The sequence below is a fragment of the Trametes versicolor genome (assembly GCF_000271585.1).
Source record: "Trametes versicolor FP-101664 SS1 unplaced genomic scaffold TRAVEscaffold_8, whole genome shotgun sequence".
NCBI classification, from domain to species: Eukaryota; Fungi; Basidiomycota; class Agaricomycetes; order Polyporales; family Polyporaceae; genus Trametes; species Trametes versicolor.
Window position 1 is genome coordinate 697,089 of NW_007360328.1, and position 16,915 is coordinate 714,003.

At 56.8% G+C, this 16,915-nt stretch overlaps 8 protein-coding genes across 8 annotated transcripts; all 8 read left to right on the plus strand.

Moving 5' to 3' along the window:
- Positions 1–676: 676 nt before the first annotated feature.
- TRAVEDRAFT_170411 (anti-silence-domain-containing protein) lies at positions 677–1,523 on the plus strand (the record flags this gene model as incomplete). The annotated part of the gene is made up of 4 exons (XM_008042324.1): positions 677–697; positions 748–835; positions 890–1,235; positions 1,299–1,523. 4 exons carry the CDS (start codon positions 677–679, stop codon positions 1,444–1,446), a joined length of 603 nt encoding a protein of 200 aa, XP_008040515.1. The 3' UTR covers positions 1,447–1,523.
- Positions 1,524–1,984: 461 nt separating this feature from the next.
- TRAVEDRAFT_49306 (uncharacterized protein) lies at positions 1,985–2,959 on the plus strand (the record flags this gene model as incomplete). Its single annotated transcript, XM_008042013.1, has 5 exons — positions 1,985–2,134; positions 2,205–2,462; positions 2,522–2,560; positions 2,624–2,881; positions 2,948–2,959. The coding sequence occupies 5 exons, from the start codon at positions 1,985–1,987 to the stop codon at positions 2,957–2,959; spliced, it is 717 nt and encodes a 238-aa protein (XP_008040204.1).
- Positions 2,960–3,833: 874 nt separating this feature from the next.
- On the plus strand, positions 3,834–5,173 carry TRAVEDRAFT_49307 (NAD-P-binding protein; the record flags this gene model as incomplete). Its single annotated transcript, XM_008042014.1, has 6 exons — positions 3,834–3,875; positions 3,929–4,329; positions 4,388–4,634; positions 4,690–4,806; positions 4,866–4,948; positions 5,002–5,173. The coding sequence occupies 6 exons, from the start codon at positions 3,834–3,836 to the stop codon at positions 5,171–5,173; spliced, it is 1,062 nt and encodes a 353-aa protein (XP_008040205.1).
- A 472-nt stretch (positions 5,174–5,645) lies between these two features.
- On the plus strand, positions 5,646–7,053 carry TRAVEDRAFT_49308 (NAD-P-binding protein; the record flags this gene model as incomplete). Its single annotated transcript, XM_008042015.1, has 6 exons — positions 5,646–5,687; positions 5,749–6,149; positions 6,208–6,454; positions 6,515–6,634; positions 6,700–6,782; positions 6,837–7,053. 6 exons carry the CDS (start codon positions 5,646–5,648, stop codon positions 7,051–7,053), a joined length of 1,110 nt encoding a protein of 369 aa, XP_008040206.1.
- Positions 7,054–8,338: 1,285 nt separating this feature from the next.
- TRAVEDRAFT_170422 (NAD-P-binding protein) lies at positions 8,339–12,007 on the plus strand (the record flags this gene model as incomplete). Its single annotated transcript, XM_008042325.1, has 6 exons — positions 8,339–8,380; positions 10,663–11,063; positions 11,124–11,370; positions 11,426–11,542; positions 11,593–11,675; positions 11,729–12,007. The coding sequence occupies 6 exons, from the start codon at positions 8,339–8,341 to the stop codon at positions 11,877–11,879; spliced, it is 1,041 nt and encodes a 346-aa protein (XP_008040516.1). The 3' UTR covers positions 11,880–12,007.
- Positions 12,008–12,722: 715 nt separating this feature from the next.
- Positions 12,723–13,025, plus strand: TRAVEDRAFT_49311 (uncharacterized protein; the record flags this gene model as incomplete). The annotated part of the gene is made up of 3 exons (XM_008042016.1): positions 12,723–12,797; positions 12,858–12,876; positions 12,928–13,025. The coding sequence occupies 3 exons, from the start codon at positions 12,723–12,725 to the stop codon at positions 13,023–13,025; spliced, it is 192 nt and encodes a 63-aa protein (XP_008040207.1).
- Positions 13,026–13,389: 364 nt separating this feature from the next.
- TRAVEDRAFT_49312 (NAD-P-binding protein) lies at positions 13,390–14,716 on the plus strand (the record flags this gene model as incomplete). The annotated part of the gene is made up of 6 exons (XM_008042017.1): positions 13,390–13,431; positions 13,495–13,895; positions 13,959–14,205; positions 14,257–14,373; positions 14,427–14,509; positions 14,566–14,716. The coding sequence occupies 6 exons, from the start codon at positions 13,390–13,392 to the stop codon at positions 14,714–14,716; spliced, it is 1,041 nt and encodes a 346-aa protein (XP_008040208.1).
- Positions 14,717–15,451: 735 nt separating this feature from the next.
- On the plus strand, positions 15,452–16,801 carry TRAVEDRAFT_49313 (NAD-P-binding protein; the record flags this gene model as incomplete). Its single annotated transcript, XM_008042018.1, has 6 exons — positions 15,452–15,493; positions 15,558–15,958; positions 16,031–16,277; positions 16,335–16,454; positions 16,517–16,599; positions 16,651–16,801. The coding sequence occupies 6 exons, from the start codon at positions 15,452–15,454 to the stop codon at positions 16,799–16,801; spliced, it is 1,044 nt and encodes a 347-aa protein (XP_008040209.1).
- Positions 16,802–16,915: the final 114 nt, after the last annotated feature.

The window sequence follows — 16,915 nt, forward strand, 5'->3', positions numbered from 1 at the left end:
AAACGCCAGCAATACTGTATTCATACTGTGGCAAATTGACAAAAATCGACTAGCATGATCGATTAGCATGAAGTAAGGGTAGGTGCGTCGCGGGAGACTCATGTTGGGCCGTTGTATAGATGTGACTTGGCCATACTGGCATACTAAACCCTGAGTCGCACATTATGCGACGGTTTTCGAGCGTGCCGAACATGACAAAGCCGAAACGGGGAAGGATATCAACGTTCGGCCTTCCAGACAAGAGGCCCGAGCAGACTAGTGAGGATCTGCAAGCATTACTCTCGATGGAAAGCCCAAATTGACGAGGGACATGACGATTCACGGAGAAGTCCTCGCACCTAAGCTGGTTGCGTACCGCAGTGTAGCACTGTAGAGTAGTTCAGAGAGCTACGAGAAGAAGAAACGAAGACCAGCGCCGTTTGTGTATGTCTTTTGCATTGAACTGGACCTGCCGAGATGATGGTGGTCGAGAGCAAGGAGGACAGACGCTCGCTCTTCGTGGACGCGCCACGATGGCGGGTGTGATGATCGGTTACGCGTGGTGACGCGTCTGTGACCTGACGCGTTCTCGCTGTCTTTGAGGCGTCGCGCGCCTCACTCACCTACTCCTCCCGCCCCGCCACCTGCTCTCCTCCTCGTCTCCATCCTCCTCCTCCCCCACTGACCCACGCTCAAGATGTCCATCGTTACGATCCGGGTAAGTTTCTGCTCGACATTGAGGTGGGATACGTCTAATCACCAGGCCAGAATGTCGAGTTCCTGAACAACCCCGCCCGCTTCCTCGACCCATACCACTTCCGGGTCACATTCGAGTGCATAGCTCCCCTACCAGAAGGTACGTCCTCTTCCACATGAGCCTCGGATATCCCTCATAACCTGGGTATACCAGATCTCGAATGGCGCCTCATCTACGTCGCCTCCCCGGGCAACGAGGAGCTCGACCAAGAGCTCGACGACTGCCTCGTCGGGCCCGTCCCCGCTGGCGTGAACGCGTTCGAGTTCGAAGGCTCCGCCCCCAACCCATCCAAGATCCCGCCAGAGGACGCGCTTGGGGTCGCCGCGCTGATCCTCACTGGGTCGTACAAGGAGCAGGAGTTCGTGCGCGTCGGCTACTACCAGAACACGGAGTACGACAACGAGGAGATGAAGGAGGCGCTGCCGGAGCCTATCCGCTTTGAGCGCCTTGTGCGCGATATCAACCAGAAGCCGAGGGTGACGCGCTTCCAGATCAAGTGGTGAGTTCCTCATAGCATTTGTTCGGTCGTGTGAACGAGGATGAACGAGCGCGCCGGACGTAGGGATATTGCACCCCCACAACCTAAGTCTACGGTGGCTACGGGTGCGGCGAACTCCGCCGCGGTACCATCTGCGGACGACCTCGCTGATGACGACGACGACGAAGACGACGATGCAGAGCCCTCTCCTAACGGCAAGCCTGCATCATGACCATCCCGACCCTATCCTCCTCTACGTCTGTTTGCTCGTTTGTCGCACAGTATCGCTATCCACCCTTGTAGCTCACTCCAGTTGTCTATATGGTAACATCAAGAGATCCTTGTTCCATCGGTGTCCAATGGCTCTTGGTGAGAACTCAGCCTCGAGGATTGTGCGCGTCCACTCACGCGAGCCCGGAGTCTATGGTTGGGCGCCAAGACGGGGCTTCCTGCGTGTCACTCGCCGTTTTGGGTAAGCATGTAGCACCTCCTCAGTAACGATTTGAAACTTTGAACACTTCATCTGTGTATGCACACCTTAGGAGGCATGTATGGTCCGGTCTCTATCCAATCATAGCGTCAACTGACTTCCTCAGTGCGAATCCATGATGTAAGCGCCATCAGACACGCTGCCGTTCACCTTGGTTGGTTGGTTGTCCTATCGTTGAACCACTGTGGTTGAAGATTAAGCTGGCGCTGACTTGGAGTACTGCTGTTCGCACTGATACCTATCGCACCAACTTGCCTCTCTTCCGCCGTTTCATGCTGATATGGCTTCCGACAAAGTTGGCCCCAGCCCTCCCTGGTTCGTGACAGGCCCCGACGGGCGAGTGCAGAGCATCCTCGCAATTCACGACCGCCTGCTGCACCACCCGGATCTGCAGCGACGGGGGATCATCCTCCGCGAACCCATGAAGCCGGTGCGCCACTTACCTTTCCCTCCTATGTATATGCACGTTACTCGTCGCAGCAACTCACCCCCGCGGACAGGGCTGCGTGTACTGCACAGACAAGGACACGCCTCCAGTATACGCCGTCAAGATCCTCAACCCACATACGGAGGAGGTTGCGATCCAAGCCCGCGTACTTTCTGAAATTAGACGTCCGGACAATCACACGCTGCCGGCTGAAATGACCACCGCGGGGCACCCGCTGTTGATCATGCCGGCAGTCATCTTGCTGCAGGACAAGCCGGTGCTTGTGTTGTCCCTGAGCGATATCATGGACGTCGTCTTCCAGATAATAGAGGTCTGGTCGTAGATTACATTGTGTGTCGGGTTCCGCAGCTGAACGGCCATGGTGTCTAGGGCGTAGTGTTCCTACACAGCCTGCAGATCGCGCACATGGTACGTCCGCCACCGATACCCGTTTCTCCGCACGTAGCAAGTAGTTGATACTATACTGCCTAGGACATATGCATGGGAAACCTACTCCTCGGCTCCCCCTTCGAGCCGTTCACAGACCCATCCCTGCCCTCAGGCATCATTGCGAACAGGATATACATCATCGACTTCGGCCAATCCAAGCAGTTCGCTCTCGGCCCCGGGGTCCAGCACGCCATCAAACTCCCGGAGGCACAAATCCCACCTCCCGACGGCGTATCCCACTTCGATCCGTACGCGTGGGACGTGCACTGTGTGGGGCGCACCATGCAGGAGTTGATGGAGGTAAGCCGACGAGATAGCCCTCACCTCGCTGCGAATCTGGTCTTACAGTGTTGTGTCATAGTATAGATGCGCCGCTAGGGAGCAGCCGAGGCCTGTGTCCCGGCTTGCGGAGGGGTGCTTCGTGTGGTTCGTGGGGAGGGAAAGGGGGTGTATGGGGGTGTGCAGGTGTCGACCGACGGCGCGGGCGGCGTCAAAAGTCGTGATTTTTCTGAGGTGGATTGCTGGGGCGCCGGAGGGATATGGGTGGGTTGTTGGTATGTTGGAGGGGATGTGGTTGACTGACGAGTGAGAATGAGGATGAGGATTATTAGGGATTGTCATGTTCATCGTACACTGACGCTCTGGACTTCAGTGACCGACATCGACCGGACAGCCCAAGACTCAGAGGTTGTGACGTGAATTCTGCAATTAGACAGCATGCCAGAGCACGTCATGGGAGCACCTTGGTAATTCTAGGCTCGTGTTCCCTCCAATTGTTCGTTTTCACGATCATACTGAATACTGTCAACTCACTTTACGATACAGTCGATGCGGCGCCCTACGTAGATGGCGTGCAGAGCCAAATCCATGACGGCAGCTTCGTGCTGCTCCGACATACTGCTCGTTGCCCGGTAAATCGGATGCGAGTCGCGCACAACATGTTATGAAGACACAAAGTGAACTCTCCCATTCGACCCATTCGAGCCGCGTTCCCGGTAAAGCCGGGATAACCGACTCCGGTGGGCACGGAATCGCTTTGTCTGCCTCCTCGATCTCGAGCTCGACCTGGAGTATAGTTTATCCTTCATTCGTCTCTTCACTCATCATATGACACTATGACGATGTCGAGCTCACGACATGTTGCCGGCATGCTCATTGCTCTAGTATATAAAGCCGCGAATTTCTGAGAGTTCAGAACATCTCCCACATCGCCCATCCCGAACACTGACTGCACACACCCACGCACTTCAGCATGTCTATTCCCAGCAAAACCCGCGAGTACCGTCTCCCGAAGGTAAGCTCACCCTCTCCACTCGCGCTACTTGCAAACACTCACGCACGCCCCAGGTGGACGGCTTCCACAACCTCACCCTCACCTCTGCCCCAATCCCGCCCCTCAAAGCAACCGAAGTCCTCGTAAAAGTGCACGCCGTCTCGCTCAACTACCGCGACCTCGTCATCGCCACGGGCGCGTACCCCGGCGAGCGCAAGGACAACGTCGTACCTGGGTCCGACCTCGCAGGTGAGATCGCGGCACTCGGCGCGGAGGTCGCGGGGTGGGCCGTGGGCGACCGCGTGTCCGCGAACTTCTCGGTCGACTACGTGTTTGGGGAGCCGAGCGCGGCGTATAGGGCGAGCGGGCTGGGCGCGCCGATCGATGGCGTGTTGACGGAGTACAAGGTGCTTCCGGCGCATGCGCTCGTGCGGATCCCGGAGCATCTTAGCTATGAGGAGGCGTCGACCTTGCCGTGAGTGCTGGGCCCGAGGACGTATCGTGCGGATAGAGGCTGACTGGGTGTGTTGTAGGTGCGCGGCGGTGACCGCATACAACGCGCTTCTCGGGCTGCACCCGCTGAAGGGCGGCGACACTGTGTTGGTGCAGGGCACTGGGGGCGTGTCTATCTTCGGTTTGCAGATTGCGGTCGCCTCGGGGGCGACGGTCATCGTGACCTCCTCGTCGGACGAGAAACTGAAGGTCGCGAAGGCGCTCGGGGCGACGCACACCATCAACTACAAGACGACGCCGAACTGGGACGAGGAGGCCCTCAAGATCGTACGTCGGGGCACCGTCTGTGGACATGGGCGTAGGCTGACATGGAACTGTACAGACGAACGGCAGGGGTGTTGATCACATCCTCGAAGTCGGCGGGGCGGGCACGATCATGAAGTCGGTCAATGCCATCCGATTTGGGGGGACGATCAGCATCATCGGCTTCGTTGCGGGGGTGCGTACCTGTGTTTCTCTTTCGTACCTACAGACCTGACCCGCCGCGTCGCACAACAGCAAGCGGACGTGAGCTCGTTGCCGCTCCAGGTGCTCAGCAAGGGCGCCATCGTGCGCGGGATCCTCGTCGGCGCGCGCGAGCAGTATGTGCGATCGACTCGTGCTTGCTCTTGCGTTACTGACGGGCCTGACGCAGATTCGAGGACCTGAACCGGTTGATCGATGCGGTCAAGCTGAAGCCCGTCGTCGACAAGGTGTTCGCGTTCGAGGACGTGCGCAAGGCGTACGAGTACCAGCAGAGCCAGAAGCACTTCGGCAAGGTCGTCGTGAAAGTGTCGAAGGATCAAGTTGTTGAAGTACGTTATTGAAATTCCAAACAGAGACGTCCTCGGCCTTTCGCAGTGCACGTCGCGCTCGTTGGGGTATGGTGTAGTTCATAGTTTCTACGTACTTGAGTCGAAACTGTGTTGCACCACTTCAATGCCCCGACTCCTGAGGCCCCTTGCACATCAAATCTGCTGCGCACACGCCTTGTGCGACGCTAGCGTCGTGAGCTTTGTAATCACTGCAAGACCAGGGCTGCATCCAGGCGTACATCACCCGCTCTCGTCGGCGCGGTTGATCTCCATGACCTAAAGCACCCAATATCCTTCTCGTAAACTGCTCGCCCCGGGCGAAACGTATACGCTGCAAGACACAACATTGGGGCTGGGAACCTTCCGACGCCGTCGGGCGCACGCTATGCTCCCTGGAAAAACACGGCTGCCTATTTAAGCCACCAATGAGTCTGGCATCGTACACCACACAAGCTACAACTGCTACGTACGCACCGAGCACAACATGGCCATCCCTAGGACTACCCGCGAGTACCGTCTCCCGAAGGTGCGTATGTTCCTCCGGACCTTATCACAGGCGATAACACACATGCTCACCTATGCCCCAGGCCGACGGCTTCCACGACCTCACCCTCACCTCAGCGCCTATCCCCCTACTCAAGGCGACAGAAGTGCTCGTGAAGGTACACGCCGTCTCGCTGCAGCACCGCGACCTCGCCATCGCGAAGGGCCAGTACCCGCTCAAGCAAAAGGAGAACGTCGTGCCGTGCTCCGACCTCGCTGGGGAGATCGTCGCGCTCGGCGCGGAGGTCGTAGGCTGGCGCAGAGGCGACAGGGTGTGCTCGAACTTCGCGACAGACCATATCTTCGGAGACGCCACCGCGGAGCATCGGGCGACCGCTCTAGGTGCACCTATTGACGGCGTGTTGGCCGAGTATAAGGTCTTGCCTGCGCATGCGCTGGTGCGCGTCCCGGAGCATCTCAGCTATGAGGAAGCGTCGACTCTTCCGTGAGTGCAAATGGGGGGGGCGTTGAGTTGGCACAAACTCACCGGACCTATGTGGTAGATGTGCGGCGGTCACCGCGTATAACGCCCTCCTTGGACCGAACCCGCTAAAGGGCGGCGACACGGTGCTCGTCCAGGGCACAGGCGGGGTGTCCATTTTCGGCCTGCAGATTGCAGTCGCATCGGGCGCGACTGTCATCGCGACGTCTTCGTCCGACGAGAAGTTGGAGTTCATGAAGTCGCTTGGGGCCGCGCATACAATCAACTACAAGACGACGCCAGATTGGGACGAAGAGGTGCTCAGAATAGTGGGTCTTGACAAGTAATCCGGGTCGAAGGGCTTCTGTTAACATACCACCTTTATGCAGACGAACGGCCGTGGCGTCGACCACATCCTGGAGGTCGGCGGGCCAGGCACCCTCATGAAGTCTGTGAACGCAATTCGCTATGGTGGAACGATCAGCATTATCGGCATTGTGGCCGGGATGGTGCGTACCGTGAGCTATGCTGCTCTGCAGGACATCTTCAGCTGAGTCTCGCCACACACCGACAGTATGCCGACGTGAGCATGCTACCGCTTCGGGTAGTCAGCAAAGGCGCCATCGTCCGCGGGATCCACGTCGGATCGCGCGAGCAGTATGGGTGACTTTCCTTATGCATGTTGACGTTTTTCTGACGGGTCTGGTGCAGATTCGAGGCTATGAACCGACTGATCCAGGCGATGAAGCTCAAGCCAGTCATCGACAGGGTGTTTGCGTTCGAGGACGCGCGCGAGGCGTATGAGTACCAGGAGATTCCGCACGTCGGCAGGGTCGTCATCAAGGTGGCGAAAGAGTCACAGGGGGCAATGACCCATTTTTCCGGGGAAAACATGTCGGGAACATGGCGGGAATTGAAAGGATATTAACGGCCATGTTTTCGGCGATATTATGACGCTAGTCTGTCGCGAACAAATCAAATGTTTCCACGATCCAGGCTGCCATATTTACACTGGGGATACTGCGGGAACATTTTGAATATTCGCGCAATGTTCACACAAGGGGTCACAGGGGAAACATGCGGGGAACATGCGGCATGTTTTCGCAATGTTCCCGTCGTCAAAATGGCAAGGTCCGATCGTAAACACGCGGAATGTTCGCCCCGGGCAGTATTTTTGACATGTTCTTGATGCTAACATGGCAAGACAATGCCAAATAATTCTCACATTTTCACAATTGTAAACACGGCGCATCTATATCGGGAACAAAAGCGATGTTTTCCCCATATTCCGCCCAGAGATATGGCTCAAAAGACGCGAAAACATGCACAATATTCACGCAATATTCTCCGCGTGTCTTCCAGGAGAACACGGTGGGAAAATCCCTTCAATTCCCGCCATGTTCCCGACATGTTTTCCGCGGAAAAATGGGTCATTGCCCCCTGTGAGTAGTTGGCAGCACTTTTGTTTGTCTGTGGCGCCTAGGCTTTGGCATATGAGCGCTAATCAAACGCTCGCGTGTTGCCGCGGGCTCCGAGGTCGCTCTTCCGAATCCCCTCTTCAAATTCTCTTCAGCACCCATCGTTCAGTCAGTACGTACTTAGAGCGACGGTGAGTCCTTATTCTCAATGCAATAACTGGATGATCTCCGGGTCTGATATAATTTTTGACAGGTGGACACACTTCTGCTGTGCAGCTCGAATATGCGTTACACACAGTGGCGAAAGTGGTTATCTCGAGGTCTCCCTCATACGTCTAGAGAACGAACAAGCCTTTTACCGTACCGGCACTAGCACCGCCGCTGATCCGCATGTCTTGATGCCTTAGTAAAAGTAAGAAACATCGTCGGTGTCCCTGAGCAGTGCACTGAGCAATACCTCGACGGCACCGAGTCCGCGGCTTCACGGGCGCTACTAGGACTGTTGTGCTTGAGCTACGCCAGCCCTACAGAGAACATTACGAAGATGCCAACTGCTCTCCCCATCTGTCCTTATGACCGGTAGCGCGGGGATGAACCGATGTCGGGACCGGGCGCAGTCTTGCTCATTGTTTATTGACTCAGCAGTCGTATAGGAGCAATGTTGAACATGGCACGCAATGTTGCCTGGCAGAAAAGGTACTTATGCCGCTCGTCTAAAGACCAGAAGTGCGCTAACTTGCCCTCTCCATCCATCTCTACCAGCGACGCGCACACCTAACCTAGAAGTAGTGCACTATGTCCATCCCAACCAAGACCCGCGAGTACCGCCTCCCGAAGGTAAGTATCTATCCTTGCGCTCGAGAAGCCAGCCATATGCTCACCGTATACATCCTAGGCGGACGGCTTCCACAACCTTACTCTTACTGAGGGGCCGATTCCGGAACTGAAATCAACGGAAGTGCTCGTCAAGGTTCACGCAGTATCGCTCCAATACCGTGACCTCCTCATCGCGAGGGGCCAGTATCCAGGCGAACAGAAGGACAACGTCATTCCGGGCAGCGACCTCGCGGGCGAGATCATCGCTCTCGGCTCCGACATCTCGGGCTGGACCGTCGGCGAGCGTGTCTGCGCGACCTGTATGTTGGACTATGTCTTTGGGGACGTCTCGGCGGCGGCTATGGTGACCGCGTCCGGCGCGCCCATCGACGGCGTGCTCACTGAGTACAAGGTGCTCCCCGTGCATGCGCTCGTGCGCATCCCGGAGCACCTCAGCTATGAGGAGGCATCGACGCTCCCGTGAGTATATCACTGTCGTGTCAGGCGTGGAAATGGAGGCTGATTGGTTTTTGGGCGCAGGTGTGCGGCGGTGACTGCCTACAACGCCCTTCTCGGGCCTAGTCCTGGCCTGAAGGGCGGCGACACCGTGCTCATCCAGGGCACGGGCGGCGTGTCGATCTTCGGCCTCCAGCTAGCGGCTGCCTCCGGCGCGACGGTCATTGTTACGTCCTCTTCCGACGAGAAGCTGAAGCTTGCGAAATCGCTTGGGGCAGCCCACACCATCAACTACAAGACGACGCCCAACTGGGACGATGAGGTGCTCAAGATCGTGCGTCTATTGCATGATGATATAGATATACCCCAACGTTTACAATTGATATCCCAGACAAACGGCCGAGGTGTTGACCACATCCTCGAGGTCGGCGGACCGGGCACCATCATCAAGTCCGTTAACGCTATTCGCTTTGGCGGGACAATCAGCGTCATTGGCTTCGTGGCTGGGGTACGCACCTCCATACCTCTTTCTCTTTGCGTTCATATATCTGAAGCCGTGTTTGATTTTATGACAGATGGGCGACGCGAGCTCGCTGCCTCTCCTGGTGCTCGGCAAGGCGGCCATTCTCCGCGGGATCCTCGCTGGGTCGCGCGAGCAGTAGGTGGATTTCGCGTACATACCACATCACTACGCTCACGTTATACGCTCTAGATTTGAGAAGATGAACAGGCTGATCACGTCGGTGAAGCTGAGGCCGGTCATCGATAAGGTTTACGCGTTCGAGGACTTGCGCGAGGGGTACGAGCGTATGGATAGTCAGGCGCACGTCGGCAAGCTCGTGGTCAAGGTCTCGAAGGATTAGGTTGCGGCACATGTCCGTTAGATTCTGTATTATGGGCGCAGCGAGCAAGAGGAAGGCTACTTGGAAGGCTTGGACTATCATTGATCCTGAGAAGCGTTGCCCCTATGGCGAGCCGTGCAAGCCGAGGCTTGTTCATGACCTTTGAGCCTTCCTAGGCTAATCTGTCCGCATGCAGCATGCATAGGGTGGGTGCAAAGCATCTGAACTCCACTGACAATCGGGAGCACAGCACTGGCATGCATCTGGGCGTTCATTACGCATGAAAGTTAAGCACATACCCGCGCGGTTATTGCAGTAATGCTTCATAATGATTAGTGCCAAGGAGCTGGAAGTTGAGCTGACTGAGCGTCCGCTGAGTAACATGCGCCGGCGTGGAGATACTATTTGGCGCGGTGGCTTCATTATTGTTCATGTATTCCCGTGGCTGGTCAAGTAAGATGAACTAGTCAACGTCAAGGTCTCCTATGTTCAAATTGTAAGTTGATTCGACCACTCTGGCTTAGAGTGTCCTGAGAGAGCGAGCCTATCGAGATGCGCGCGGGAAGTTCGAAGGCAGAACGAGCGTGTGACAAATTCGAACGCGGCATAAAGAAGCGAATTTGAAGTTGGTTCCGCGGGCGCCGCGAGAGGTGTTCTGCCCGGCCCGGCTACGTCACTTATGATTTCCACATATGTTTTAGCTGCGGCGGAACCAGTATATGTCTGCTCCAGAGAGCCTGACAAAGCAGCTGAGAACATTCGGACAGCGTCGAACGCACGCTATGTTCCCAGGGAACGCGAAGACATATATGACCCGCGCGACGGAGTCGGAACAGCACAACTCCCCTGTTCCGTCCTCTGCACACACTCACCACACTCGCCACACAACCCACACGCAGAACCCACTATGTCCGGCCCACAAAACACCCGCGAATACCGCCTCCCGAGGGTGCGTCAGCTCTCACCGAACGCGACGCGATGCACATGCTCATGTACACACCCCAGGTGGATGGCTTCCACAACCTGACCCTCACCGAAGCGCCGATCCCAAAGCTCAAAGCGACTGAAGTACTCGTGAAAGTGCACGCCGTCTCGCTCCAGTACCGCGACCTCATCGTCGCCAAAGGCACGTACCCGCTCGGGCAGAAGGAGAACGTCGTCCCCGGGTCGGACCTCGCAGGCGAGATCGTCGCGCTCGGCCCCGAGGTCGCGGGGTGGGCCGTCGGCGAGCGCGTCAGCTCGAACTTCGCGACGGACCACGTCTTCGGGGACCCCACTCCGGAGAACAAGGCCACTGGGCTTGGGGCGCCCATCGATGGTGTCTTGACTGAGTATAAGGTCCTCCCTGCGCACGCGCTCGTGCGTATCCCGGAGCATTTGAGCTATGAGGAGGCATCTACCCTTCCGTGAGTGCAGCGTTGGAGCGTCCGCCGGGGATGCAGAGACTGATTGGATTCTGGGTGCAGATGTGCGGCGGTAACCGCGTACAACGCGCTCCTCGGTCCGAACCCTTTGAAGGGCGGCGACGTTGTGCTTGTGCAAGGCACCGGCGGCGTGTCCATATTCGGCCTGCAGCTCGCGGTCGCGTCGGGCGCGACCGTGATCGCGACATCGTCGTCCGACGAGAAGCTGAAGATCGCCAAGTCGCTCGGTGCGGCGTACACGATCAACTACAAGACGACACCAAACTGGGATGAGGAGGCACTTAAGATCGTATGTCGTGAGCGTATTGCGGGCTAAGGGGGAATGTTGACTTCCTCCGTTGCAGACGAATGGCCGCGGTGTCGACCATGTCCTGGAAGTTGGCGGGCCGGGTACGCTCATGAAGTCCGTGAACGCCGTTCGCTACGGCGGCACCATCAGCGTTATCGGCTTCGTGGCTGGGGTGCGTACCTCCGCTGCATCGTCGCATCATTATCTCTGACGTGCCAACAGCAAGCTGACGTGAGCGAGCTGCCTATCAAGGTGCTCAGCAAGGGAGCGATCGTTCGCGGGATCCTCATCGGCTCGCGCACGCAGTACGTGTAGCTGGCCAGTGCGTATCGATGCTTTGCTGACGGGCACAACGCAGGTTTGAGGATATGAACCGGCTGATCACTGCGGTGAAGCTGAAGCCGGTGGTCGACAAGGTGTTCGCGTTCGAGGACCTGCGCAAGGCGTACGAGTACCAGGACAGTCAGCAGCACGTTGGCAAGGTCGTCGTCAAGGTGTCAAAAGACTGAATTGCTTCGTGTGCGTCCGTGTAGAGTTGATGTTTAGCTGCAGCATCCCGTGTGGGGACGATGGCCTGAACGCTATTTGTACTTGTAGTCCACGGTCTCCTGATAATCCTTGACATGTAGTTGTTCCACTGACAAAAGGTAGTTTTCCTCAGCCATCTGCGAGATATTTAGCGGCCGAAAGATACATACGGGGTCCATCAGGTCGACCCCCTCTGAGGTGATAGACATTAGGTGAGTTACCAGAGGAAAGTGAAAGATGCACGCGGTCCACGTCTAACCTTGAGGCTGCAGTCCGCAGCCATCTTGAAGTCTGGGTCGAGCTTGGAGAGCGGCGGCCATCAAATTCTCTCGTGTCGAAATTCATTCAGCCGAGGGAGTAGAAGAGACCAGCGTGGACGCTGGCAAGCATGGCGGTAGAAGTGGTCAACAAGCAGAAACTGCGAGCGCTATGAGGGATGATCTGTCCTGACTCGGGTAACCCCGGCCCGGTTATACCGTACTGCAGAGTCATTTGGCGTACGTTCGAGGATCTCTCTCTCTTTCCTCTCCACTGTCTTCACCAGTCGAGTTTGACTAAGACAAAGCAGCTGAAGAAAATAACTGAGAAAGCTAGGGCGATGTCTAACGCACGCCGCGTTCATTAGGAGTGCGAGTGCTCAAACAGGCTGCCTCGGGCAATTCAACTGCGATCATGTTCTGACTACCCCTCCCACCCATGCACCGATCTCACGTTGAGAGTGCCGACTCCCTCTAGATGTGAGCTAGACCCACTAGCAGAATCGCGTGTATATATATACTCACTCACGCCCGGACAGTTGATGATGAATCGATGACACCTACAACATGACCCTCACCGAAGTGTCCATCACGAATTTCAAGGAAATAGAAGTGCTCGTTCGAAAAGCACATGTTGTCACGGTATCGTCGAAGCTTCATCTCATGAAGGGCCGATGTTGCTCATGCAATACGACAATCTAGTGCCAGGTCGACCACCCTCGTGTGTCAGATCCTGTCAGATCGTCGCGCTTAGTAGCACATAGGTACACAGTCGACCATATCTGCACGAACATCGTGGTGGACTTCATCCTCCGTGACGCTACCGCGAAGAACAAGGAGGCCGCTCCCGGTGCACCGATCGATCCTTAGTAGGCAATATCGTCGGTGGCGCGGCCGTCTCTGGGCAGAGCAGCGGGCAAAGCCTTGGCGGCAGCCTCATACGACTCCGACACCGCACGTTCTCCGGCAATATCGGTCGCGCGCGCGAGTTACGCCAGACCGTCAGAGGATATGACGGAGGAAACAAATACTTTTCCCTTCTGTTCTTATTACCGGTGAGGCGGGAATAACCGATTTCGGGAGCTCGTTGACTCCTTACTCATCGGACGGACTCGACGTTACCCGACAGAATGGGTACTTAAGTCGCCATGCATGGGACTACGTACCCCGTGTACCAACTTGCCCACCTCACCGATCTCTACCAGTGACTACATCTATACAACCTAAATAAAACATGTCCATCCCAAGCAAGACCCGCGAGTACCGTCTCCCGAAAGTATGTACCTCGCTTTTCATGCGTGGACATCGATCAAATGCTCATCGCCCGTGCACACCGTAGACGGACGGCTTCCACAACCTCACCTTGGTCGAGGCGTACATCCCCCAACTGAAGGCCACGGAAGTGCTCGTGAAAGTCCACGCCGTCTCGCTCAACTACCGTGACCTCGTCATCGCTACGGGCCAGTACGTGGCCCCGCAGAAAGACAATGTCATCCCGGGCTGTGACCTCGCTGGCGACATCATCGCGGTTGGCTCCGAGGTTGCGGACTGGCGCGCGGGCGACCGTGTCACCTCGGCTGTCTCGATGAACTATGTCTTTGGGGATGTCACGCTGGAGGCTATGGAGACGGCCCTCGGCGCGCCCATCGATGGTGTCTTGACCGAGTACAAAGTGCTCCCCGAACGCGCGCTCGTGCGCATCCCGGAGCACCTCAGTTACGAGGAGGCGTCCACCCTCCCGTGAGTGTATCAATGCTACTTCCGTCGGCGGGGCAACGAAGGCTGACCGGGCTGGGTGCGCAGGTGCGCGGCGGTGACCGCATACAACGCCCTTCTCTTGCCGAACCCGCTGAAGGGTGGCGACATTGTGCTCGTTCAGGGCACTGGCGGTGTATCCATAGTCGGCTTGCAACTCGCGGTGGCGTCGGGCGCCACCGTCATCGCGACATCCTCGTCTGACGAAAAGCTGAAGATTGCGAAGGCGCTCGGTGCTACGCACACGATCAACTACAAGACAACGCCGAACTGGGACGAGGAGGCCCTCAAGATCGTGCGTCTCTTGCATAACCGCACATTCAGATGCTGACAAACAACACCACAGACCAACGGCCGGGGTGTCGACCACATCCTCGACGTCGGCGGACCAGGCACGATCATGAAGTCCGTGAATGCCATCCGCTTTGGCGGGACAATCAGCCTCATTGGCTTCGTTGCCGGAGTACGCACCTCCGTTTATCTTTCGCTCAACGCATGTTCCTGACCAGTGCACAGGCGGGCGACGTGAGCACACTGCCGCTCCAGGTGCTCAGCAAGGGGGCGATCGTCCGCGGAGTGGTTGCGGGCTCTCGAGAGCAGTAGGTGCATTCCTCCAGCGTACTACACATCACTCACGACACGATGCGCGACCTAGGTTCGAGAACCTGAACCGGCTGATCTCGGCGGCGAAGCTGAAGCCAGTCATCGACAAGGTGTTTGCGTTCGAGGACTTGCGCAAGGCGTACGAATATCTGGAAAGCCAGAAGCATATCGGCAAGGTCGTGGTCAAGGTTTCGAAAGATTAGGCGGCGTCCAAATGAAGGAGACTCTACGAGTACTAATACCGCCATCGATGTAACTGGTACTTCAAGTTCAGGAACCGTTATTACAGCGTGCGAAGTGCTGGAGTCCAGAGAAGCCTTGTGAGGCAATCAATTGAACACAGTTGCGGCTTACGAAGACACAAACCACTCTACTCTACCATCCGACTCTTGTCCCTGGTACATAGCCCGGTCGGACTCCGATAGAAACGGGACCAATGTGCTCCCTCCTACCCCTCTTCAAACTGGAGCGACGCTGCTAGCTTCTCTGGGCTTGACGCCTGATTCAACAAAGAACCTCACGGCTGGGTAGAAGATGCGCAATATCTGCTGCGTGGAGGCCCTCAATATATATACTTCTGCCTAAGCCTGTGGAAGTGTATACTGATTCGCCATGTCCCGATCGGAGTTTTCCAGGTAGATATTGCTCGTGTTAGGCCAGCTGATCTGTGGAGGCGTGTCTGTTAGAAGACAAATTAACGAGTCTCACCTCCGAAAGGTAAGTCTTCTATCTTTCGTCTCACACACGATCTTAACCATATGCTCGCTCGCATCTCAGAAACGTCGAAAGCACGCCATGCTTCCTGGGAGGGCTAGGATTTATATAGCCTGCGCTCAACCTCAGGAATACGCGACTCTCATATTCTAAATTCCCCGTCCACCACACAGCCTGCTCATCCTCTTCCGCGACCACACACACACACGAGCGCAGATTACGCAATGTACGTTCCCCAAACGACTCGCGAGTACCGCCTTCCAAAGGTGCGTTAAATCTGGCCTACACTGGGCGCACGAAATACATGACCGTTTACCTGCACCTTGGTAGGCAAGCGGCTTCCACAACCTTACCATTACCGAGGCGCCGATCCCGAAGCTCAAGGCGACGGAGGTGCTCGTCAAGGTGCATGCCGTCTCGCTCAATTTCCGCGACCTCGTCATCGCGAAGAACTCGTACCCGTCTGGGCACAAGGAGAACGTCGTGCCCTGCTCGGACCTCGCGGGCGAGATAGTCGCGCTTGGCCCTGGTGTCGCACGCTGGGCCGTCGGTGACCGCGTCAGCTCGACCTTCTCGACGGACCGCATCTACGGAGACTCCTCACCTGAGAGCAGGGCCACCAGTCTGGGCGGGGCCATCGATGGTGTGTTGACCGAGTACAAGGCTCTCCCCGCTCATGCGCTCGTCCTCATCCCGGAGCACCTGAGCTACGAGGAGGCGTCCACCCTTCCGTGAGCGCGATGTTCGAGCTTCGGTATGGCCTGTAGAGATAGATACTAACTCCCAGCGTCGGCGGGGTGCAGATGCGCGGCGGTGACTGCGTACAACGCGCTCAACGGACCGAAACCACTCAAGGGTGGTGATACCGTGCTAGTCCAGGGCACCGGCGGGGTGTCGATCTTCGGCCTCCAGCTTGCAGTTGCATCGGGTGCGACGGTTGTCGTGACCTCCTCGTCTGACGAGAAGCTGAAGATCGTGCGGTCGCTTGGCGCGACGCACACGATCAACTACAAGACGACGCCAAACTGGGACGAGCAGGTGATGAAGATGGTATGTTACGGAAGCATCTCGTATTCGAGAACACATCCCGACATGGTTTTCCCGCAGACGAACGGTCGGGGCGTCGACCACATCCTCGAGGTCGGTGGGCCAGGCACGATCATGAAGTCTGTGAATGCTATCCGCTTCGGGGGCACGATCAGCCTTATTGGAATTGTAGCTGGGCTGGTACGTACCTTCGTTGCTTTGCAACATCTGTTGCACTAACGTGACTCGGACGTGCCTCACAGCAAGCCGAAGTGAGCGCACTGCCGCTCCAGGTGCTCAGCAAGGGGGTCATCCTTCGCGGAGTACTCATTGGCTCGCGCGTACAGTATGCATTTATAGCCGATGAGTAAACCATTTGCTGATTGGTACGACTCAGGTTCGAGGACATGAACCGCTTGATCACGGCTGTGAAGCTGAAGCCGATCGTTGCCAAGGTGTTTGCATTTGAGAACGCGCACGAGGCTTATGAATACCTGGATGGTCAGAAACACGTCGGAAAGGTGATCATCCGGGTATCGAAAGACTGAGTCGGCGCGCCTGTCGTAGAAGTAGGGTTCCGCTGAGAAAGTTGGGTGGGCGATGGCAACGCCATTTGCTCTCAATCTGGTTGAGGACCTTTGCATGTATTTCCCCAGTGAGAC